The following is a 25881-nucleotide window of genomic DNA, read 5'->3' on the forward strand; positions in this document are numbered from 1 at the left end:
CCCCTTGGCCCCTGACCTCCATTTAATTACCGTGCAGCAGGAGCAGCACCGCGAAGGGGTCATCGCCAGCATCCGGTCGGTCTCGGGTTGGAGAGAAGACCAAATAATCGAAGTGCGTTCGGGGCGATGCTGTCATTTAACGTCAAAGATGGTGACGCTCGAGACGGTTTCGAAGCAGCATCGATCGGAATTGGGAGCAACACCGATCAGTGACACCGCTCGGTGCTCGGGGCAAAAACTTTTGCGGTCACGACCCGATACCTTACGACGACGACGACGACGGAACGGGACCGAGCGAAAGGCGAAAAAACTTCGTTCAATTCGCCCAACTTTCGGACGTCGTCCCACGCCACGCAGCACGGTCCGTTGAGTTTTCGAGCGTAATTCGTTAATTATTCACAGCACACGGAGCATGTTAATGAAATTTCGTAACTCCAGGCGGCCGCCGGGCGATGGGGCGAGGATTAAGCAAACGTGGCGCAAGAAGTAGCCGCCGCAGCAGGATGATGGTGAGAATTGACAGAGCGTCTTGGGTTTCGCCTTTCATGTTACGGCTCCTCCCGGTGTGCGGGCCACCTAAATCTGAAGTCCTTCGTCCCGGACCACCCCGTGGGGCGCAGCAACTTGCCCGCTCTCTTCTAAACGACTGCGGAGGATAAAACGCAAATAACATAAAGATGTCATTCAACGGAAGAATTGGCTTCTGCGCGGGCGTCCGCCGTGTGGCCGTGGCCGTGGGCTGCTGCCACTAGCTACAGCTAAGCTTGTTAAACCCTCATCCATTCTCCTCACAGGGGCGCACCACTCATCGCACACAGCTTGCGTCGTGTGGTGTCCTGGCTCGCTTGCCCGCCACGGGACGTCCCCAGGACGGTTTTGCGCCCCAGGACGAAAGCATTAATTAATTTGCAGATACAACTGTCCTGGCGCGCCCACGCTGGCGACCGTGAGACAGAGAGAGAGAGAGAGAGAGAGAGCGAGCGGTTCGTCGTCGTTCTAAATCGAATCTATCCGATCCAAGCGCGCGACAAGACGGATGAGTGGCAGCATCCGCTGTTTTTCCTTTTATTTTTTTGTAATGGACAAAAAAAGGGACAATTATTTTGTGCACTTCTTTCTTCCCGGCGGCCTGTGGCCTCTCCTCGTCTGACGCGCCCACGAAACTAAATAAATGGTTTTAAAAGGTGGTCATTAAAAGCAGTGGGCCGTGGGCGCGTCGTCCTGCCGTCGGCGACGGTGGAACCCACCGGGATTTTATATTTAAACCCAAATGGGCGTGAATAAAGTTATAAACGATGTCCGGTTCACGCCACCGCCGCCGCCGTGGGGCTGGAGTCGCTGGCGAATAATAACTGTTTGTCCGATTATTTTGACAGGGAAATCCATGGGCACGGGACAGTTTATGAGGCACAAACCCGGGGGGCCGTGTGTATTTTTGCAATCGACTCGAGAGGAGTGAAGGGAAGAAAAATGAAAGTTCCATTAAAATCACAGCTCACAATTTATCAATATGTTTTTATTCTGCTAGAATTAGCGAGGCGTCTAAACCTTGAGCATCGGAGAGTTAAACAGACAGCTGTCAATTTGGTACTCCAAGTTTTACTTTTTTGCAACATGACCTTGTTTTGACAACAGGTAAACGATTCCAGGTAGAAAAAGGAATTTAGTTTGCAACTTATCTTTATAGGGTTTGGATCATGTCGACTCATGTGCCTGAAAATAATGTTTTCTGGGCATCATTGCTTTTCCGCCAACTGTTGAAGAAAAATGCTTCAGAATCGATGATTGTCGAATGTCGAAATCGATGATTGTCGATGAAAATGATTGTCAAGGATTGTTTTTCGAAGATCGCAGTGCTTTAAGCAGTTTAAAAAAATTAAAAATGGTGATTTTGGTTTAACAAGCAAAGAGCGTCAGAGGACTCCAAAAAAGGACTTTTTGATGGTACCAGAAAGGGTCGCTGTATCACAAACTCCTAAAACCTGACGAAAGCGTTAATTCAGATCGCTACTGACAACTATTGATCAATTTGAGCCATGCACTGATCGAAAAACGACCAGAATGGGCCAGAAGACACGGTACGGTAACCTGGTTCCATGACAATGCGCCTGAGCACCATGTAAAAACTGGTTCAGGACACAATCAACGCACTTGGCTGGGAGCTTGGCCCCGCTGTATTCACCAAATTTGGCCCCTTCCGATGATCATTTTACTAATTTCATTTCAATGTAATAAACATTAGATTTTTTTTTAAATTTTTTTAATTTTTGTTTTTTAAGGTTTAGACCTGGTAAGCTACAAATATTGACGATTCCGAAATTAATTGAAAACGATCCATCCAACACTACTTCGAAATGGAAGCCATCGCATAACCCGAACGACTAGCAAATAGGAAGACCGACTGATCCGAGTTGGTCCATGATGACCAACGATGGGCATCTTTGTGGGGTGCGCGTAGGAGTGTGGCCAAAGTGGCCCCCGTCCATTAAACGGGACCCGCTCTCTTCTTGTTCGGCTTAGGAAAGTAAACGAAGCGGACCACGGTGTGCTGCCTCTCTGCCATATGTTGGCTCCGTGCGCGCGCCCGATTCGGAAATTGTGTCGAATCGACGAAATCCGGTGGCGATCGGTTCCACTTTGGAACCGCGGGTTTTAGAGAGCGACAGAGAGAGAGAGAGGGAGCTAGAGATTTTACCCTAACCAAATGCAAAAAGTGAACTGAATCACGCGGACGCACACACGCTGGATGGGGCCGACGGAGACCTCCTTTTAAAACCGTAAAACCCGTTTATGCCGCGACGCGCGCGCCACCAACGGATCATAGATCGGGCCGGGGTACCGTTCGGTGCGCTAGATCAGCAGCAGTGGCTCTAGTGCACGAACTCTCAAATGGAATGTCAGAAAGCCACTACCGGGAAGGGACGCCGACGAATGGCGAAATGTGAAATGCAACCCGCGAATGCAACTCTAACGCCTTTTGCTCGCCCGGACTGGGGTTCCGGGTGTTCGCGGGTCGTGAGAAGTAGAAGGGCGAAAGCATGATAAATCGCACCCAACCGGGGCGCAAGAGTCTGTCAATCTGCGGTCGCCACACGGTTATGGTTTGATGAAATCACGATTGTGGCGACCCGTGTCCCGGACGGACAGAGGGACGGACCGGAGATCTGCATCGTGCGGGCATCAGGTGAGAAGATCGATCGGACAGCTCTCTTCGGAGCATTCCCTCCCCTAAAGGCGGTTCCCATCGGCGGCTCACTTACCTTTCCAAAAGAGGGTAAAAGAAATCTCACCTCTCACCCGAGTTTTGAGTTGAAGCGCCAGCCGACGGAAAGCTCGGACTTCGGAAAATGATTGTGAACGGTTGCGTAAAGTGGCACGGGGCGCGTCCGTTATTAGCCGTGTACGTGAAAACGGCCAACACACGTTAGCAACACAAAATCGTGCAATTTACTTCGATTTAGACCTCCCTCCACAAAGATAAACAAAATCGAGAAAGGCACGACCAAACCACCCAGAAAAAAAGGAGCAAATGACGAGCAGCGCGGACTTTTGTGGGCAAATTTGTGGCTGGCCGGCCAACGGTGGCCAGAAAGGTGAACGCCAACACAGAAAGGGGAAAAAACAAAGTCGGATCGGCGAGGTGTTTGCCAATATTTTGCGCGCCAGGCGATGATCTCATTTATTTGCGCGCGCCCGTTTGCTGGTTGTGAGAAGGTAAATAGAAAATTTTCGCCCCTTTTTCGCCGTGCCCGTGGCAGAGATGAAAGGGCAAAGCGCGGGGGCCATAGATCAGTGTGCGCCAGCAACACGCGCGCCAACGTTTCGTGGTATTTTTATTTATTCAACTCGCCTTTTTTCGCGTGCCACCCCTGAACGGGTTGCGAAACATGGCTTCTGGCGCGAGAAAGAGAGAGCGAGAGATAAAGAGAGAGCGATAGTGGCAAAATCGATCGCTGCCAAGAGCGCAGCATACGTTGATCAATATTAATGTCCGGCCCGCCGGTGTGATTAGGAGGAAAGTGATTGCTTTCGACCCGGACACACGACGAAAAATAGAAAGATCCAATTTCTCGACCCAACACAAATTAATCATTTATCAGAGAGAGAGGGATTCCATAATTTCTTTGCACATTAAGAAACGATCAAACGGGACTCGGATTGCCAACTCAAAAGTGACAGCTGCGGCGCAGCCAGCCGAACAGCTCAGCCGGTAAATTGAATCACGCGGCGAACAACTTCAACCGTCAATTCATTTAGGGTGCATTACAGAGATCCAATCAAAGCAAACAATGTTTGCATACCAGCCGGCGAGTGGAATTGCAGCCACAGAAAAACCAGCATGGCCTCCTCTCTCTGACGAAAGCGATCAAAATAATTGCCATCATTTTGCCCGACCTCGGTCTGCCCGACCGTCTCTGCCAGGCCAGGCTCTCGGGCACGTTCCGTGTCTCATATTTCATCGTCGACCATTTCGCCTATCTACGCGATTGCCACGCGTCAAAAGCATCAAATCGCCCTTCTCATCGTTATTCGAGTGAGAGCCAGCGAGTGCCTCTCTCACTCGCTCACTAACACGGTGCACAGTGACTGTCAAAAAGTGAGGCAAACGAAGCTCTCGAAACTGACACGGATGGGTATCTGATGCTCCTCCTCGGACCCGAGCATCGGGGTTCATCATATTAGGTCTGCAAATTAATTCGTGCGGTTTTTATTCGATATTTGTGGCCTAACTACAGCAACAAAACATATGACTAGTCATAGTCAGTCGTTAGCTACTACTTTCTCCCATCTTTTAGGTCATTAGAAGGCTTGTATCCCATGCCTGTCGTTTTATGGATAAAGCTTGCTTCAATTCAAACACATTAATTGTTGTCGATGGGATTGTCCATCAATAATTTCATTAGGTTTCAAAGCTCACAGTACACCATACCTTTCCTATTCCACCATATGCACAGCAGAACCTTTTAAATTCGCAAATGGTTTTCCTTCTTTGAATGTTTCTTTCTTACAATTCATGTGGAACCCAGTAAGACATATTTAAAATCCTTCCCATGGCACTCAGGCGAAGGAAAAGTTCACCATAAACTTCCATTTAAAATTTGATGACACTTTGGTAATGGTAACACTTTTTGTCATATCAAAGAACACCCGGCAAAAACACTTTATAAGGAACAAAACTCGCTTTCAGATGCTTTTAACAAAAAAAAATACTGAATTAGATGCGTAAATACAGTAACGATAAAAAACATATTCCACAAAAAAATTGGTGAAATTTAGTGAGTAATGAGATCTATTGTAAAACCACCAGAATTAATTTGCACACCCAACAGCTCCGATACCCCCGCCGATGCTACCGCCCCCGGTGCCTTGCAAAACAAAACCGAACGGGTCGCGCTGATGAATTGTCCGCGTTATGCTTCACCCACTTCTTTTCGCTATTCGACGGTGGCGGCCGAATATGACACGGATCCGCGAGCGCGCGAGCAACGGACCGTAGAGCCGGGGCGGACGCTAAATCAAATCACCAAATCCTTGTTCGCACAGACGCTCTCTCTCGGCCGCGTGTGTGGCGCAACAGAAACGTGCGGAATGCGCCACACAGAACACGCAACACGAGAAATCAGGAAGGCAGGCTGCAGACTGCAAAAAAAGTGGATGGATACTTTTTCCAGCCGATGGCCGATGACGATGATGATCTCTCGGCGTGTCGCGTTGGAAATTGAAAATTGAAACGAAGTTCTTCGCCTACGTGTCCATCAGCAGTGGCAGCAGCCCGTATGCTTCGATTGTTTCGAACGAGTGCCCGCGGAGAGAGCAATAACACGGAGCAATGTTGGTACTTGTGCACCGAACAGCGATTCACGCGTTTGGGAACGCCCGAGGACGATCCGGGGCCATAAGTGAAAGCTAATGTACGGCAACAACAAGTGAGAGATCGCGGCCACCACGACTGTATGATATTGTCATTCGATGGGAATCGTGTATTGTTATCGCCACAATAGAAAAGAATGTCTGCCGCTCTGTCCCCCATTTAAATCTGTTAACCGGGAGCAAACTTTATCGCAACTTATTGGTGTGTATTTATGCGAAAAGTTCCACCAACTAACGGCCATAGAGAGAGATCATAGACAAGCCCCGAACACAACCCAATTTCTACAGCCCCATAGGAAGAAAGTAATCCCATAAATGAAGCACCCATTCCCGGGGCTGCCGGGCCACAACATAAAGTTAATCCTACGGAGACCCGTTTATCCATAAAACATATCCCTAGCGCAGCAGTCGCTGCCGAGGACACAACCAGAACACAGAAACAAAACGACGAGTCTCCCCGAGGTGCGGGTGTGGCAAATAAAATAATTTCCGGTTTAGCCCCCGGCCGGGGTCGATTATCCTTACGCGCGAGAGAGACGCGTAGGAAATTGTTATTACTGTTGAGCCCTAATTACACTGCGTGGTGGTGGTACATATTGTTGTTTGGGGGAGGCGCCCTCCACATTCCATCGCTACACTTCATTAAACGACGACGAGGACACGCGCGGACTCCGCCGGACATACTTTCGGTGGATTCGATATTTCAATTAAATGCCATAGCCCGGCCGGGGCCATAAAAAGCGCTGGGGAACAACATCATGTTTGCGGAGGGCCCGCGCGCGTCCTTGGCCGTGGTGGTGAGCATGACCCCGACCCTATCTCTCCCTCTCATACCCGTCGGTTGGCGGGCCGGTGAATAATTTATCATAATCATGAATCATCCTGTGAACGCGACCGGCCGCGTCGCGCCGTGCCGGCTTCGAGAGCGAGCTCCAATTCTGGGTAATTCCGAAATTCCATTAAACATATTCATCCACCCGTAAATACGAGAGTTCGGCCGCTGTTGCGGAACGACAAAGAATAGCGGAGGTGATTCACTTTTTTCGCTCAATATGTCGGGCCACAAACGTCACGGTGTCGAGAGCATATTTCCGAAAAACTGATCCTTTTCGCCACTACTAATGCGATAGAGTTCGCAGTGCGTCTGATAAATGGACGACGACGACCGAGAGGACGATAGTGAAGCAAAATTTTTGGCAAACTTTGGCCAGCCCGCCACCATCCAGTGGCGGAAATGGTTAGAATATGCTACCCCATACACAGGACCACCAGATTCGAGGCAACACAAAAGGATCGAAGTGTCCTCGTATCGGGGCAGCAGCAGCAGCTGTAGTGTGTGTTGGCCGAAAATCGTGCTCTGAATATGTTTAGTCACGCTGGCTTTGAATTTGAACACGTTTTTCCCACCTCATCTCAGCGCCACCCGCCCGCCAGGATCGGACTCGGAGTTTGCGTTTTTCATCATCGACCGAGGCATACGTTGACACAAAGTACGGCGCAAATTTGGAGCTTCCAACACGGCACGGCGGCATCCAATTTGCACTTTCCAGCAGAGCACGCAGCGCAGCAAACCGATTGTCCTCATCGAGAGGAGCAGAAATCATGCTCTCTCCCGGGGGTGGTCGGGCTGTATCAGATCGACGTGCGAACCGTACACAACACAGCACCTTACAGACCGTGCCGGGGGGGTGGCCGGAGTGGGTTTGCCAACAGATTTTCCGATCCGAAAACTTCGATCCACCCAGAGCCAGGCCAGGCCAGGCCGGAAACTCTATGCGCTGGCTCCCCGGCATTGTCCAAATAAAGGGTGAGGGTCTCCCCTTTTTCCGAAGGCGACGGAACGATGTTCATTTCGGTGTGAATTCGTTTACGCCACTCGCTGCAATTACTGGCTGCGGCTGCGGAGGAGCATTTCATTAAACCGCCCGTCGGCTGCTGTGCAGCTTTGAGATGCTTCTCGGTAGTAAACGCGCGAGGTTGAGGAGAATAATTGAATTTTACGTCTCACCGAGGCCCTCTAATCCGGCAGCTGACTTCCGGCTGCCGGGTGGCTGCGGAACAATGCACAACACGACACAACATCCTTGCGGGCCTTTTGTGTTGCCTCTGTGTGCCTGCAATTAGATTCCCCGCGTCACAGCAGCATAATGCGTGCGCCTCTGGCCGGTAACTGTGGTAAACCCCCAAGAGGGATCTGGTCGGTCGGTCGGCCACATGGGGTGGAAACGTAAACCACTCATTTTCAAATAAAGATTACTTTTATTTACCCCTCATTGCCTTTCGTCACACACAGCGTTCGGAAATCGAATCGAATACAACCGGCACCGGGGAGAGGATATAATTTCATTCGATTTCCTTTCCGCTACAATGCAAACAGGGTCCCGGTGGCGCACACACGTACACATGACGGGTCTTATATCCTGCTCGGTCCGTGATTGAATTGATTCCCGGCAGCCGAGAGGACGGAGCGCGCTTCGGTTTCAATTTGGAACGCAAATAAAACCTCACCAAACACGCAAAAGGCCCGCAACTCCTAAAACCCTCGGATCAAAACGAGGAAAGTTACTTTACAAAATAACGCGAAAGAGAGTCACTTTTTTTTGGTGGTTAAATTACTTTCCAGTTTCAATTTTCACAATCCAACCTCCGGGGCGCCGATCGATAAAATAATCCCGGAGCGGAGCGAGAAAAAAAACAGAATGGAATGGAAGCGTTGTCAACGTTTTGTTCATTCATTAGAACGAAAATTTGAACATGCAATCACTGGGCCCCCCAAAAAAGGACGACTGGCGAGCGAGCGGGCGAGCCCGTGGCCCGGGGTCTCTTCCCCACAAAAGCAATTAGCAATTATTTTCCAAACGTACTGCAGACGACGCTCGGTCCTTCTCCTCTCTCTGTGTTTGTGCGGTGGACGGACGGACGGACGGACGTGGCCGTGAAAGGATACTCTCTCGAACCAGTGGAGGAACCGTTTGGCCTCCAGGGCCCGGGGGGTTTTCAATTTCGTATTTGCATGCAATCAACCACAAAAGCCAAAAACCTCACACACTCTCGCGCCCCGAAGGACTGTCGAATTCCGGGCCGAGAACTTGCAGTGTGTTCATTTGCTGCGTGGTGGTGCTGCAGTTCATCTCTCGTTCAGGGTGCTGTGTTACATAAAAAAGCATAGCCACGTGGGCGATGCTGCTGCTCGGTCGGTCGATTGAATTGTTTCCCAATTTCGGGTGCTCCGGGATGTCAATCACCACTCTCTCCGGGTGTGTCGTCGATCGACGACGGGCCTCAGAAAAACCCCAGAAACAAAAGGAAGCTAATGAATCCCGCGCACCACGCGCAACCAGAGCGGTGTCCTTGGGTGACGACGGCGGGGTGACCAAACACAGTGTCCCCGCCCTAGGGGAGCATTTAAAACAGTGAGTGCTACCCGATTGAACCCCCTTTCGGTGTGTCCTTCAGGGAGAGGGAGAACGCGATCGCATTTCGGTTCTGTTTGTTTTACTAATGCCATTGGCAACGCGGGCGCGTTGGATGTGCGCGCGGTTGTTGGCTTTGTCTCACAACTCACCATCACCAGCCACCGACGCACACACGCAGTTTGATTTGTGGCAATCGAAATTGACTCCTGTTTTGGGTGGGCTGCCTTACTGCGAATCCGGTGCATACAATTTGGCCCCACGGCAACGTGCATCGGAGGCCGAATGTTTTTTTTTTGGTAGCCGACCAAAAAGGTGGACATTGGTGTCAACAAAGGAACCCATCCATCCATCCTGTCTATCTGTCGGTCGAAATGGCGCACTTGGGATGTGGCCCGAAAACGCGAACGAAAACCCTCGGTTTCCCGAGGACACACTCTATTGCGCATTTATTCTCCAAAATTAACACACCAGCAGCGGCACTGGCGCTGGCGAAAAGAAAGAGCGTCTGGCGTCTCTCCCTCGCACACGCGTCTAATTTTCAGCGCCGCGTAGAAAAGCGGAAAAACGCCAGCCGCCGGCCTATCTATCTGGCGGATACAACAGCACAGCGCAACAGTCGCAGCGCATAACTTTGACTTACTCTCGCACAGGGAGAGCGGGCCACCCGAGCACATAAGAGGTGTACCTGCTGCTGCTGCTGCCCGTCCGTGTTTATCGCGCGCCACATCATTATGCTCTCCTGGTGATGTGCGAAGCAAATCATGGAACACGCGCGCCCCAGCGGTGTCTTCTCTCGGGCTCTCGGCGTGCGTCAAGGTGTGCCCGGCCCCGCCGTTGGTCGGTCAACCGAAACACCAAAGTGGTGCCAACAACATTCTAGAACATCCGCCACCACCACGCGAGACACAATGTTGATGAGAGAATAATGGCCAATATATCGGTGAGAGAGCTGCTGTTGTGTGCGTCTGTGTGCAGAGCAGAGATTCCCGTGCTCCTTTTCACACTTCGCAACAGCAGCAGCTTCACGGGAGCATTGATTTTTATGCGTCAACAATCCTTCATCCCGCACCGGGGAAAAGTGCACCTAAAATGAGAAGAAGGAGTGCTTTGCCAAGGATTGTGCGCTTCCTTGCGCGTCGGAGAAAGTGTAGATTCTGACGCGGGGTCTACCCTAAAAAAACTAGAGCCGATAAATCCCGTGAAAGAACCCATAAAACTTACTCCATTCGCCACGAGCTTCGTGCTTCTCGGCTTCAGTGGCTCACTTTTACTCGACTTTCGTCACGCTCAACTATCACGGTTGCTCTCTCTCGCTCTCTTGCTCTCTCTTTCTCTCTACTGCTTAGTGATTGCTTTTCCCGCCGGCGGTGGTTGGCTCCGGGATCTTTCACCTTCGTTCCACTCGCGCGGCACAACGGTCAAAAGGTTAGTCAACGACGTCACTGGGCCGACGGAGGCCAACCAACCGCCAACGCAGCTCGCGCAACTGCCGCCCACGGGACCGCATTCCAGAAGCATTGACCGCCCCCCTCTCCCCTCCATCGAGCGCTTAAAAGGATGGCGAAAATAGATTAGGTCCTACTCTCACTCAGGATGAAAACGGTCTTTTAACGGTCCTTCTTTTTATGTCGGCCGTCGTTTTTTTGGTTCGATGAATTTAAATTTTCGCAAAGCCGGACCCAGCCACGGATATGTACAATTTTCCGGAGAGCTCCGAGGCTCGCGCTTTTCCGATTTTCCTCCACCCGTAAAATTGGGTTGGTATCCTCGAGCTTGTTGTTTTTGTTTTTGTCCCACACCCGGCACGCCGCGCTCGTCGCCTACTTCGTCGCCCAACAACATTGTGGTTTGGTTTTTCGGGGGGTGATACAAGGAAAGATACACTTGTGTGTGTGTCTGTGTTTCGGGACGAGAAATAAAAGCAACAACCAGGCGCGCTTCCCAACGCGCATTCGCAGAGATGGCGTTCGGCTTTTGCTCTGTCTCTCTCTCTCGCTCGCTCTTTGTGGGTTGGGGGTTGCTCTGTGGCGTGCGCGTGTAATAAATGGTGTAATCGCGGTGGCGCACAAGGGAGGCCCGTGTTACATATACCCCACCGAGGCAAGGGAGCGAAAGAGCAGCGTGGTTGTAACATCGCAACAAAATCTCCAGGGCGAACGAGAGAAAGCGCGAAAGATTTGGCGCCCCCATCTCTCTCTCTCGCTCTCGGGGCCTGCTCCGTTTTTCGTAGGATCATCGCCGAATGTGCGTTGTTTGGGTTCGTCTCAGCAATCACAGAGTGTAATCGTGTTGCTTTGCGGGTTTTCAAAATTGATCCGAACCAGCTCTCCCCTCGCGAGCATATGACCCCGCGCCAGGGGGTTGACGAACACGCACCTGGTCAGTTCGGTGGTGCGTCTGTGTGCGAATTCGCCCTTTTGCGGCGAGCGCGCGATTTGCACCAGTTTCTTTGTGTAGCTCGCGTTCGGAGAGAGAGAGAACGAGAGAGAGCGAGAGAAATTTACATTCCATTCGCTGACTGGACCGGAGATGATGGCCCTTGCGATGAATATTTAAATGCGAATCTCTAACATGTCGAGCATCTTTCGAGTACATAATTGCGCCCCGCAGTTGTTGCGCTGTTATCAGAGAGAAGTGGCCACCATTTTCAGATAGCATTGGCCGCTTTCCATTGGCATGCAGGCAACGGCAGCAGCAACCGCACACGATGACGCAGAGTGGATGCACACCAACACCAGCTTAATCGTCACATCGGGCCATCGATTAATAATAGCTTTCGGTGTGCTGCGTGTTCCTCGGAGGGGGGACGGCCACCGCGACCACCCCTATCCTGTTGCACAAAATAACGCAAGACGATGGCGACGACGGGTGACAGCAGGCAGTCGGGACCGACCGAAGAGAAACCAGTTCTCGGTCTCGTTCTTGAGAACACAACCGACACCACCGTGAAAAGGGGTGATTGGCGCGCGGCAACCGAGTGCGACGGCACATGACCATCCTCTCTCTTTCTCATACGTGGTATGTGGCTGGCTTTTGCACCTGGATTCGAGACCGACACACTGCGGGATCTTCTCTCTCCTGTCATCGTCCTTTGCCGGGACCGAGTTCACCGCAGGAGGCGTGCGAATGCGGCACGCGGGGAAAGGAATCCTCTCAAATACACACAAACACGTAACAGGGGCCCCTGGTGGTGGCGCTTCGGACAGCGGGACATGGGGTTGCGGTAACTGCTGCGCTGTCGAACTCTCTTTTTGCACGTCGCGGCGCGCAACACGAAGATGATGGATTACATTTTGCATAAGCGCCGCGCTGGCCCCGTCTCGTAATTGGTGGCCACATTATCGGGAATTGGTCTTTTCAGCCCGTTCAGGAATCGTTATTATCGTGGGGTTTAGTAGCAAACAAGCCACGTCGATGGCGATGGCGACGACGATGGCAGCAACGCTCTAGGGCGGCGTTTAATTTCATTTATCTAAAATAAATCAATTACCAAATCGAAAACAAATTAATGGTCCATTGTCGGCGGGGGGTGTTCACAGTAATTAATTTACGAGTTTTTCCGGTGCCGGTCCGAGGTCCTCTCCGGTAGGCGCGGAATGTATGAGCCGCAATTAATAAGCGGCTTAGAGGGCTACCGAAGCCGAAATGTTGGCCTTCCCGCTGCTGCCTACGGTGAAATAAATCATTTCTAGAGGCTCGATCCGAAGGAATGGCCCGTTTTTTACGCAATCAAGCGAACCGAAACGGTGCTGCGTCCCGGCGGATCCGGCTGAATGCCGGCGCAAATTGCGCTGCCCGCGCTGTGAAAGAACTTAAAAAGCGATCCCTTTTTTAGTGCCCCTTGCACACCGCGTTCGAGAAATAGAACCCCTCCCGGGGTGCATCATGCTCTCTGCAGGAATTTGTCGTTCCAGCCAGCCAGTCAGCCAGCGGTGTTCTCTCTCAGCTGTTCCCTTGGTGCACGGGTAAACCCTCCTGGTGTCCCGTCCGGTGGTGGCATACCGGCCCTGAAGCATACCATGCTGGGCCAAAGCACACGGAAGACCCCGCGTCGGAAACGCGTTCAACGCAACTTAACGCAACTCAGCGCGCGCGCAACATATGCGGCCGACCAGACCATGGGCTGGGTTTGTGTGCACTTTAATCCCTCCGGTTTGGCCTCGGTTCCGAGCGGTGTTTTTTTTTCTCTTCTCTATCGGTACCAGTTGGCGGTTGGCCGGGGCTGAATGTCTGCCTGACAGCATACATTGACATGATTATGTTGCCTGCTGCTGCGTCTTGCGCGACCGGTTCCGGGTTTCCACACGCAGCAGACCCCTCCCTGCCGGTTGATGGCGACGTCGAAATACACACAGGCGGCGGCCACATGTGGAGGGGTGTGACCCTGGGAAGGGAGGTACGGGGCCTCACGAACTAGAAAACCCACGGAGAGGCGATGCATGCAAAGGTATCCGTCGGTTTGCCCCGTCGAAGGCAAAACGCAGCGAGACAAATTGAACTCGACCTTTGCCGATGGGAATAAGAAGTGAAAAAACCAACCGACCGACCAACCGATCCACTCGGCCTACCTTCTACCCCTCGGGCCAGCGAAACGGCGGTGCAAACTGCTGCCGTTGCCGCCGTCGTTGCATCAAAACGGAAGGCACGGAGAGCATAAAAGAGAGAAGATAAAAAAAATGAAGAAGACCGATCGTGGCGAGGTCGCCTCGGCGGTGTATCGTTTCCTTTCGCATCTTTTCCTCTCCGCTGTGTCGTGTTATTCGTTGCGGCGGTGCACGCAAACCCCCGGGTCCCGTGTGTACGATATCCCTTCTTAAGCTCCTTCAACAAACAACCGGAGCAAGAATCGCCTATCTCAGGAAACGGAACACGATCTCAAGAGCTCATTCGCACCCCGGTTCGGTTGGGATGGATGATATTTATAAAATCCGACACTTTGACGACGAAAAGACGTCGTATCCGATGACGGGCGTGCGAGGCGGGGTCGTTAAGCGATCGTTCCGTTTGTTTGACCTTTTGAGACCAGCGATCTCGTTTGCGGGCAGCGCGTCGATTAAAGCATCGTTAGCGATCGCAGTGACCCGCGGTGGAGGGCGGCACAGACGTTGTGCCATTTGACAACGACGCCTAAAAGGAGGAAGCAGAATCTCTGGGTAAGCTGGGGCCTCAGTGTGTAAACATACCTTTGTTGCCGCTAGCTGATGATCGGCACCGTTTCGTGCACCGTTCTCTAATGATGCTGCAGCCGGCGCTGTTTTGGATGTTTTCGCTGTCACGGCCAGGGCGTTGTTGCCATGGTGTTGCCCCTCTTTGCGGTGGGAAGCGAAGGAGCCTTTCTCAGCCGCTCGCGGGGCAACAACCGATGGCGGCGAGGATGACGATGACGACGACGGTCCTCCAGCAGCTCCACCAGCGGCGGTCGCCGCCGTGAGCTGGCCGTTGCTTTCCTGATTGTCCTCATCGCTCAACGTGAGTCCGGCGGGCGACAGGACCGAGACGCGCTTCTTGTTCACCAAACGCGACGGTTTGCCGGGAAACTTGGACTTTCCCATGGTCGGCGGTTTGGAGGGTGGCGGCGGCGTTCGGGGGCGAATTTTGTGCACATTCCTCTCCGCGACCCCCACCGGCCGGTCGGACCGTGTGCTGCCGGGTGTTGTGTTGGGGCTGGGGGGGCTGCTCCCTTCCGAAAGGTCCCAACGGCCAGTGAACGGAAGCGCGGATAACGGCAGATAAGAGAAGCGGGACACTCGCTCGTGCTCGTCGTCGTGACACTTTAATTTGCTCTTCACTCAGCGCACGAGGCGCGCACGGAAAAGCACAACACAACGAAAAGAAAACACAACACTCTCATTCACTGTGACCGCGCACTGGGTGACACGGTTTTGCATACGGCGTGCGGGGCGCAACATTTAGCGCAACGCATGCTGCTGCCACACAATGATGCTCCAACGAAACACATACACACGCGCGAGCTCACGCTCCTCGCTCACTACCACACACCGGCCTTCACTTGGCCAGCGCGTGTACGTACACGCTTTTTCCCTTCTCTTTTGCACGAGACTACCCGCACACATGCACACACGCAATACACGACGAGCTGCTGGGTTGCTGTGTTGTGATAATAATTTTGACTTCCCCGCACACACAGCTCCTACGGGTTGTTTTTGTGGTAATTTTAGGGCTTATCTGGATTAACTACCGGAACTTTGTGGGCCGCGTGATACGTTGCGACTTTTTTGTTACGGGACACGTTGCTTGCACTTTGCATCGGCCAAAAACACTTTGCGTTAGTCCCGAGGACGAACAGGACTCCACAATATTATGACTATTTGTCGTTTTGGGGCAGCGACCCGAAGGCTTCGTCGGCCATCGGTTACTGGGACTTTTCACTGCCGCTCTCGCTCGCACGCTCAGCTGGAGGGGTGCCTCTCCCTCTTTCGCACTGTGGCTGGTTTTTCGGTTTCGGGTTTAACAGCGAATCCGTGGTTGTGTTGCACGGTGGCCGATTAATGGGACAAAACAGTGAACACGGGGGGTGCACAATACCAACACACAGAGTGCCGATCTCGCTGGAGACGTGATCTCGCTTCAACTGGTTGAAGCACGAACCGCGGTCACCTTCGCTGGCGGATCGTCGACCCAAACACGATCGCGGTGTGCAAAATTTGCGAACGGCCAAATTGCCATTTTCTGCGACCACACTTTTCGCTGCCCTAATTTACTGGTACACTAACTGGATACTCATTTCCTTTCGCACAAACTCGCGCTCTCGGGGTGCAAATACCGATAAAACGTAATACGGTGCGTTCGGTTGTGGCTACGCTTCGGATTCACGCGCAAATTTTCCGTACACTCAGACTGCACGCACACACGGGCCCGTTTTGCGCTCGCTCGGACACACACTTTGACAGGGCAGCCGACGAAACGGCGAGAAGTACACCCTTCTCCGACGACGTTTCTTTTTTTTTTACTGGCTGGTGTACTTAGTTACTTGGGCTGTTGGTATCTGTGGCTATCTTGCTATTCGTTGATGCGTTCCCGGTCGCTGCTTTTTGCCTTCACGGTCTCTATTCTCTCTCGGGTTTCGCTATTCTCTCTCTCGTTTTTCCGACCCGGCGTTCCCGGTCTCTGTTTTTCTCTTTGTAGTTCTCTTTTCTCTCTCATTTATCTGATTTTTCGTAGATTTTCGATGTTTTAGATCGGTTTTTAGGGTTTTTAAATTCTCACTTCTCACTTTGCTCGAACTCACTCGAAATGGAATTATGCCAAATTCGATGCGATGTTTTGTCGCGTTTGAAATGCTGAATCTGATAAACGGGTGTACAATGCATGCAACATTAAATATTAAATTACCTAAATGCAAACGATCGCTTCAAACTTATCACTCTTTCGACTTTGACTGTACCTATTTTAGGAAAATATAACTAAGATCGTCAATCGTCATCATGTAATCGCCTTTTCTCCATAGTGCCACCATTAAACGTAATGTCCAAACGCAATGTTTATTATTCATTTGTATTTGTTTGTATTTTTGTTTTGGTATTGACTCATTATCTTGTTGTCTATCACATATTATCTAAGATAATTCAGACATATTATCACTACTATTCCTTATTGTGCTACTAACTATTACTTATGGCTATTTATTAGTATTCAGCACGATGGCTGTTCGGTTTGCGGAATTTCTTTTGGCAAAGTTTCATGCCTAGGGTTATAGGCTGTTTCATTTGTTAACGGCAGAACCGCCAACTTGCATAAAATATCCTTCAAGGGAAACTGGAACCGCTGTTACCTAAAACATAAATCATCATCATCATCATTTGGTCATTAGAACAATCATTTGGTGATCAGTACAATTTTGAAAAGTGTTCATCGAACCGTCAATTTAAATACGTTGATTCAAACATCGAATTCTCATCTCACTGTCAAATTCTTCTCACTTTGCCCGAAACGAAACCGAAGTACTTCGTTTTCTTTTGTTTCTTCTTTGTTTTCTTTACTGCTCGAAAATCGCATTCTGTCAAAAACATTTTCGAGCAGCTCGATTATTTTGACGTGCGATGAAAGGCGTTTGTTTATATTCTGGTGAAAAAAACGGAGCGTTTGAGGTGAACTGCGTCTAAATCCTAGTAAAAGCGGCTGATAACTGATAACACGGGTTAGCTGCAACTGCAACACTAGAGACGGACTTACATACCATTGGTAAATAAATAACAACCTAGCACAGCGTACGATGAGGTGCTATGCAGTGCCGACATCTGGGTGACATCATTGCACATCGAACGGATTTGTAACGGAACACCCGTTTCTTTTGCAGCCACAATGGAAGCCCTAGATGTGATCGAGAAACGTATCGACCACCTCAACGAGTTGCTCGGACCACTACCAACGACCGAAAGTCAGGCGGAAAACCTGACCGAGGCCATCCTGTCGGCTTCGTCATTCCTACCGTCCGCCAGCACCGGCCACCTGGCGGATGGCGCTGCCCGGGGAGCGATCCTGGAAACGTTCAAGCGAAAGGACGAACTGGAAACGTACCTAGACCCGGCGTACCTCGAGGAGAAGCAGGACATTAAGGCGAAGGAAATGTACATCAACACGATAGCGAACGATTTGGCCGGCACGTTCGAGACGCTGCAGAAAATCAAAACCCTCGAGCCGACCCTCGGGGCCGAGTACTTCCGCAGCCTGCCCGACGTGAGCGACCAGCTGAAGGCGATGAACGCAACGATGGGGGAAGCGAAACAGGCCAACGAACTGCTCGAGGAAAGTTTGGTGATCGCGATGCAACGCTACGGCGAAATTCAGACGGGAATCAAAGATTCGCTCAAAGCTATGACCGATCGTCTCGATCAGCTCGAGGAGCGACTGGCGGAGAAGAAGAAGCAAGATAAAGATGTTTAAGGTGTAAGGGCGCCGGGACGATGCTTTGTTGCGCAATCCACTTAAAAGCCCTCGGCACTTCAAAGCATGTCATCGCAATGTAACTGTATCCTACTCGCTTAGTGATTTAATATATTTAACAATATGGCCCGCAACAGGGACACAGACAGTGATTCAGAAAAGTGTAGCTCTATTTTTACGACACAATTTTATTGATCATCATTTAGTAGCTTCTTTCAGAAAGATCAGTTGTCTAGTTCTGTGCTTTTGCGCCCTTCGACGCCCTTTCTGGCCGACACGCTGCGGGTTCTTTATTTAAATAATGAGTGCAAACGGACACGGACTAGCGGAACAGGACTAATAACAGTAACAGGTCCTTCTATTCGCGCGCGTCAGGTTGCGTTCGCTTTTTGCTTGTTTTTCTAGCTCATGAAGTGTTCAAAAATGAATGGACAAATGGAATAATACTTAGCATCGTCGTCGGCGTACCGGGGGTTGGGTGGGTGTGATGATTAAACATTAAATGACTATATCACATTTCACATATGCGACGACCCACGTGTGCCACGACCACAATCGGCCGCTAAACCGTGGTCAGATCGTGGTCGAATGGATCGGGCGCGATTCAGTTGTCATCGCCCTCCTCCAGCTCGTGTCCGTACTGGTGGTGCTCGTACTCGTGGCCACTGAAGTGGTCCTGGCCGATATGCTCGGACCCGGCGTGGCCCAGATCGTATCCGTGGCCACCGTGCAGTTTGCTGTCGAACTCGCTGTGATTCTCCAGCGTCAGACCGTGGCCGTGGTGCGGTTCAGTCTCCGGGTGAACGATCTACACGAGGGGCGAATGTATCATTATTTGCCATGTCGCCTGCTACTACTGCCACCCAAACCAGGGATCCTCACCTTCAGGTTGTGCTTCAGACCGGAGATCTCCACCGGGTGCTTCAGGAACTGCTGGTCCTCCTTCTTAACGTACACCGGGACGGCGTGGAAGTGGTGGAACTTGAAGCTCTGATGCGAAGTCGCGTGCTTATGCTCGATGTTGTGATGGTGCTCCGTTTCCGACACATCATCATCGTCGGCCTGATGATGGTGGATCAGGCCGGCGTAGCACACGCCAACAAACAGCGTCACGAAGATCTGCGAACAAACACAACACATCCATTATCCTGTCGATAAAGAATACTCGCATTCCGCGCACTACTCACAATTGATTTAAACATTTTGAAGAACTGTCCTCAAACTCACTGCTTTACAGGCCACAGAACGCGAATTCGAACGAACGAAATGGGGAACTTATAGCTTCTTGGAGATCACACCGCACGATCACACCTGCAGAAGGAAGGCAAAATGGCTGTTCACCGACGGACCGACCGATGGCTTGTGATGTCTTCGGTTACCATCGTACGTGGGCTTTATAGTGGCTTGCCCCTCCGGATTCAACCGCGGCGGGAAAACCGTCCCGAAACGGGCGAAAGCGAAAGTAAAGCGTGGTGCGCGCTCTGATAGACTCGCGGCACCGGTGGAAATGGCTCGACGGCTCTCGGATGTGGCCTGCATACTCTAGTGGGGAGCTCCACACACTGGCCCAGAGTGCGAATGAGGTGAGGATTCGCGTTTTGGACGGACCGGACTTGGGTTAAATTTGGCGTTATCCCTAAAGATGTCGTGCCATTCCGTGCCGATCGTTGGCCGCTCGGAAAAGCGATCTTAGTCTGGCTTCGAGTGTGACTTTCAAATTACGCACCGTAATGCACCGGCAACGACAGGTAACAGTAATTGCCAGCTAAACTCGGGGTGCCGTACCCTGGACATTAATCTTTCAGCGGGGCACAGCTTTTCGCCGGTTTTCTCCATTCCACTGGTTAATTGGAAATGACACAGGACAACAGTTGACGTAAGGTGGCCAAGAAACGAGATCGGGCTCGGGAACATTCGGGTGACTGACTGGGTGGTTTTGGGCTATTCTATCGATTCAGGCGCTCCGTGGTTACGCAAAGGATTTTAGGGTTTTATTATCAACAGTGCCCTATCGCAACAGCAGCTGCAGCGTAACGGCCGTAAATCGATTGCCTACGATCGCGAGAGATGCGATTTTCTACGCCTCACCCATTGGACGTTTGTTTCGGATCGGCTAAGGAGACGAGCTGGCCGTTCGATCGATCGTTGACTGACGCGCGGCCAAGCGAATCGAGGCAAGGGCCCGAGACGAACTCCGAGACATTTCGAATGCCGCTCGCTTTTAAAATCATCACCTCGCGTGTCTCGGTTTGATTGGTCCCTTATCGCTCGTGGTACTTGACCAAGACACGGATCTATGCTACTTTCTTCGTATCGTGCCGGCGGCCGAACAGGTTCGTAGGGTTCCGTGACACTCGCTTGGATGCTGCCGACAGAGAGAGAGAGAGAGACGGGGAGCGCGGTGGGGAAGTTGAATGCCCACTAACCTGGCCCGTAATAACTCGTCCGTCTGCAAACCGGCGCCTTGGTTCGGTTATTGGAGCGTTTTGCTCGGTTATGGCAGGGTTCAGGTTTCTGGATTAATCATGCGGATTAATACACCAAACCCGGGACCCAGCATAGGAAGAGGTTAATCATCTTGTAATCCACCCTGCATTACCTCACAGTGCCACAGTACCTCACCTCACCCTGGACAGGAAGTGGCTCGTGGACAAAGTGTCGGACCGATCGGGGCCAGTAAGACCCAGGGCGCCCCACCCGGGGGAACCAAGTACGAATCCGGCCGGAAAGGCAGCTACCGGCATTAACATATCCGAAACCGGTTGGAGCCGATCCGCACGCTTCCTGTTTAACGGATGTCTGTGCTTCCTCTTTAATGATCGGCTGGCTCGGTGGCTCGGCGGGTGTGTCCCGACCAATCGATAACGCTTCCGATGAGTGGTGATTAACTAAACGATCTAATAGGCTGACCGGAGCCTCAGGCGAGAGGGTCTCTCCTGCGCCTTGGCACCAAGGCTTGTTCTACTCCATCTTCAGTTGCATTGCAAAAGAGACTTTCTTTGTGGGGCGACTGTTTGGAAACATTCTTTCACACGTGGGTCGTGTAATTATGATTCGAAATGGTGCATAACAGCTCGCCTCACAGCTCGGGCTCGCAGCGCCATGGATACCTCGTGGGCCCATCAATATATAATTGATACGCGACGTGAACGGGTGCGCAGCGCACATGCAACCTTTACTTCTGACAGTGCACACGACGACGTGGCCATCAGCAGTAATCGCTGATGGTGGCTTCGTCGTCGTCCGTGCGCCAATTTGGAGCGATGAAAATAACGGGGCATTGCAGAAGAGTGCTTTGCGCGCGTGCTTCTCGCGATCTTGGCGCGATCTTCGCGGGGTTCGGGTTCGTGGGTGAAATGGAGTAGTGAGCCTCGGGCGGCCCAGCCAGCAGCTACTTTTCCCCGGGTTGCGCCCGCTTCTCACAAAGAAATTTACGTAATGGGACAGCCCTGTGCCCTGTGCGGCGTAAAGACCCCGGCCACCAGCTCATCAGACTCCGCTGAGCTGCCCGATCGCCGGTGTGCTAATGGCGATGGGAGATATGGGAGCGAAGCAGAAGAAATTGTTCTTTGTGCTGAGGTGAAACGATGTAACTCATACGCGGTCCCCATTGAAACCTGTGGCGGCGATCAAAGGTTAGACAGCATAATGGAGGCCGATATCGATGCAACCGAAGATTAAATGAATGCGGGGACAAGTGTGCAGAAGTTCCTACAGTATCTCAAGATCAGTCAGGATCGGGACAATCACCAGTAGTTTCGTTTTGATTTTATTTCACTTACTCCAAGTTACTAATCGCCTCTACAGGTGTTGCAGCTCACCAGGCTCTCGTCATCCATCGGGGCCTCGATTCCATCGGGCAACAACGGCGACGACCTGTCAGAAGTGGAGCCGGTTTGTGGTTCGCGTGCCCGCCCGTTGAAGTAACTTTATGATACTTCCCATTGCATAAAAACCCGACCGCAGGGGACCACGGATTGAAGCGGCCACCCAGCTGGGGCACGGTTTCACCGCGATGGGATTTACGAGGATTTACGACGATTTCTTGCGGTTTTGGGCGACCCGCTTTAGGCACCGAATCCGTGGCCCAATCGTGGTGATGGTGGTTCAGAAAACGGAGCGGCTTACAGTCTCACTGCTGCGTACGTACGAGAAGCAACAAAACGTTCTTCACGTGGCTGGAAAAATGAAACGTAAGCGAGCGGGTTGGTTCGACACGTGTAGTATGCGGTTTCGGTCCTCCAAAAAGGCATAACCACGCGGAGCGTTGCGGAAAACAGGGCGAACCGCGCAGAGCATTTGGGAAAAAGGGGTTCGTGAAACGCGTATGATTTATTATGCACACCGTTCGAAAATTTTATTATTCCACCTCGCGCGCCGAAGGTAATGAGGTGCGCACGCAGACGGAACGACGCGCGAACGAAAGTGTTCCTTTGGGGATTGGGCGGGTTTCGATCACGGACGTGCCTCCCCCGATTTGCACGAGGTGCTGGCTGGGTATCGGGGAATCGTTCACCCGTTGCGTGTGCCTCGAAGATCTCGATAAGGTTCTGGCTTGGTGTCCGATCATCAGTGCAATCTACTGTTATCGACTGTGATCGGGTGCTAGGTTTGTTCATTAAAATCTACAAACTAAGAAATGAAATAAGGATTAACATTAATGTACAGTACAAATGGAAAAGATAGAAATAATCTTTTGAGCCCAGTGTTGAATTTAGTGTTCTTTACAATTTGTATTTATTTATCACATTAAAATGCTTGGTAACGAGTTTAACAGGGTTAATAATTTTTGTCACCATTCCCAATGTCTGATTAACGAAAGGAAATTTTCGGAACAACATTCTGGCCATGTTCGGCTAACGTTTTCACGCAGCGTTCGCATGCTAATTCAAATCCAACTCGACCTCTCAGCAGAGCCTTACCGTTTTGGCGCTTTCTCTGACGGCGCTTTCGCTGAATAATTAGAAGCATAATTTTTTCCATTGCCGAGTCGCTTCGCTTACGCAACCAATTAAATGTAAAACAAACCCCACGGATGGCGGAATCGAATAAACAATAACTTTAGCCGGTCGGTAGCCACAGCTCATTAGCGACGTAGCGCTGCGTGTAGTAAAAAGCGTGGTAAGTGGCCCCGGCTTATGCGACAAATTATGCTCACATATGTGTGCGCAGGGCGCCCCTGGTGGGTTGCGGAAAACGGCTTTTAGTGCGTGCACGAGGTGGCACACGCGCCGCCCAGCAGCCGGAAGCCGGAAGCCACCCATCGCCCAGTGGGCGAAGGAGAGCCCGGCCACCCGGCCACCCGGCCACCCGGCCACCCGGCCACAATGTTTGCGTTTGCGTTGCGGCACGGTTCCGCACGCTTGCATCGCAAAATTACCAAAGGCGGGCAGGTCAAAAATTGATCCGGAGTGCCTCGTGGCCGGCCGAAGTTACGCAACGAAATGTCAAGTTCAATGAGAGCGTTTGCGGCGCAAGTTTGTTGCCCATTTCACTACCGCATTCGCGTGGGCCAACGAATTAGGTTTCCTGCACACGTGATCGGTCCCGCCACTGCTGCATAAGGAAGTCGGGGCCTCGGAAAGGCGACGCGACGGAAAGTAATCTGCAGTTGGAGCGCATTTCAGATGTCAAACGGCGTGGTTTGTGCCGTTCTTCCTCCTTTCGATCGGGAGCCACACGAGGTCAGTTGGCACCGTTACAGTGGCCGCACACGTTTCGCAGCAAGATTGACGGCCGATGGTCCCGAGAAGTCCATCCAAATGAAGAAAGTGCCCATCGTAAGCGATCCTGCCAGCCCCGGCCAGCGGACTGACATAATTTATGTTTCGCGAGCGCACGGCGAGGGCCCGCAAATGTCTTTCACCGAGTGTCGATTGCTATTTTCTGACGATCCTCGCCGTGGCTCGGGTAATAGATTTATTCCACGGTTCCAGTCCAAAGTGCAGCTGCACAGTGTTCGGAATTGAATTATAATTGAAAAATAGTGCCTGGTGGCATGCCGAATGAGCCAGACATTATACAATTAGACTGTGCGTTTTATCTTTGCATCTGTCAACTGAAGCGAGTAGAAAGCTCCGGTGGCCAATATACACAAGACCCCAGTTCGCACGCTTATCGATGTTACATAAACTAATTTAAGCCAAAAGTCGGTTGCCAAAAAGCGGCCGAAACAAACACCGGAGGGCTCAGGTATCCCGCGGCACAATCGAGTTCGTATGGCGCCGATTTACAACACACGAAAAGTGGTCCACGCCGTCTGGATATGGGAATTATGTCAAATGGAAAGGAATTAGCGTCACCACCGACATTGCCAGCGTTATAATCCGCAACATCCGTGCGCGTCGTGTCGAAAAGTCTACCAAATTGTCCTCGGCCTCGGAGTCAGTGCGCCCTCGTGGGGGGGCTTAAACCTGGCGCACCGATTTCGAACGGGAACGGATGCACTTCGATAATGCCCGCGGGATAGATCGCGATTGGCTGTGGGCTCCGCGACACATCCGATCTGTTTGCTCTCAACCGGAGTCTACACCGGCACCGATCGCGAGATATTTATTATATAATCGCACACAGGAAACGCATGTAGACTGCGCCGTGTCGCCGTGGCGTTCGGTGCGCTCGGTGCATTCGCGACTTTCATTTTGCGTTTTTTCTTTCTGCTCCGTACATCTGCATTTCGTTCGCCATCTCTCGTCCAGGGCGTTAGGCACTTCAGGTGGTGGTTCCCCTTTCTTTATGGTAAAATGTATAAAACAAAGTAGCGGCGGCTGTGTGGTTACAACTTAATGGTGCTAAGCTTCCTCCGTAGACACCAACATGTGGTATATGGTGAAAGAATTAATGAAATATAAAATGCTTTTGCATTGATTCAACCGAGGAACACAAATTAACAAGTTTATTTAAATTGACAGAAAAGTGGAAAATTATTATCCATTTGAAAGACTTACGAGGAAACCCTTTGATTTTAAACATTGAAACACTTTAAGCGCAATTTTTTCCAAAGAAAATCCTAAAATAACGGCAAACATTTGAATCTAACGTTGCACGCAATAATCGTCACACTTGTAAGCAACATACAAGGCGATCTGGCTGCGTGGTTGTTTGATTTGTGCAACGTACGCAGCCACAAACTTAGCCCACCTTTTGCCCCCTTTCGTTTGTTTTCTTTTACATAAAAATAATAAATAGTAATAAGAAAATGGTTTTGATTGAACATTGATAATATTATTTATTGGTGAAGCGCAGAAATCATGGTCTACCAATTCGTTTTCATTTTTTATTCCCCGGGCAGAGGGACAGGAGGAGAACGTAGATAATATGAAAACGGACGAAGCATAATTGATTTAGCCACACTTTCCTGGTGTTTCTGGCATTTTTTGATCGATTAGGACTAAGGTAAAATGTGCGTATCATTTACAACACACGAGACAACTCTTGACATATTCTTCAGCATTTCTGCATTTTTGCGTCCTCCAATGATCGATAGCAATGGACAGTAAAGAACCACCTTTCGGAGGTTGAGTTTTGTGAGATTTGTAAGCCAAAATGAAGCGAAGTAAGGAGGGGCGACCGTCCGCCAGCAGGTGTTCCAGTTTGAGCGGGAACCTCCTAACGACTGAGTGTGGCCACCGAAGTGATACGACTGAACCACAATCACCGCCGCGAACGCCATACTTTACGTAGTCTAATT

The 25881-nt window shown here is 51.1% G+C and overlaps 2 protein-coding genes across 2 annotated transcripts; one reads left to right on the forward strand and one right to left on the reverse strand.

Annotated features, from left to right (window-relative positions):
- Positions 1-17609: 17609 nt before the first annotated feature.
- On the forward strand, positions 17610-18502 carry LOC131210623 (uncharacterized). The gene has a single exon (XM_058203899.1). It carries the CDS (start codon positions 17610-17612, stop codon positions 18189-18191), a length of 582 nt encoding a protein of 193 aa, XP_058059882.1. The 3' UTR covers positions 18192-18502.
- Positions 18503-18795: 293 nt separating this feature from the next.
- On the reverse strand, positions 18796-19393 carry LOC131211017 (histidine-rich glycoprotein). The gene is made up of 3 exons (XM_058204353.1): positions 19379-19393; positions 19074-19310; positions 18796-18999 (listed from the first exon to the last, which is right to left on the reverse strand). The coding sequence occupies exons 1-3, from the start codon at positions 19391-19393 to the stop codon at positions 18796-18798; spliced, it is 456 nt and encodes a 151-aa protein (XP_058060336.1).
- Between the last annotated feature and the right edge of the window lie 6488 nt (positions 19394-25881).

This window comes from Anopheles bellator, chromosome 2, assembly GCF_943735745.2.
Source record: "Anopheles bellator chromosome 2, idAnoBellAS_SP24_06.2, whole genome shotgun sequence".
Lineage (NCBI taxonomy): Eukaryota > Metazoa > Arthropoda > Insecta > Diptera > Culicidae > Anopheles > Anopheles bellator.

Coding starts and splice junctions, on each gene's coding strand:
- LOC131210623 (XM_058203899.1), top strand. CDS start 17,610: ATGGAAGCCCTAGATGTGATCGAGAAACGTATCGACCACCTCAACGAG.
- LOC131211017 (XM_058204353.1), bottom strand. Junction 19,000..19,073: donor GTCTGAAGCACAACCTGAAG/GTGAGGATCCCT, acceptor CCCCTCGTGTAG/ATCGTTCACCCGGAGACTGA.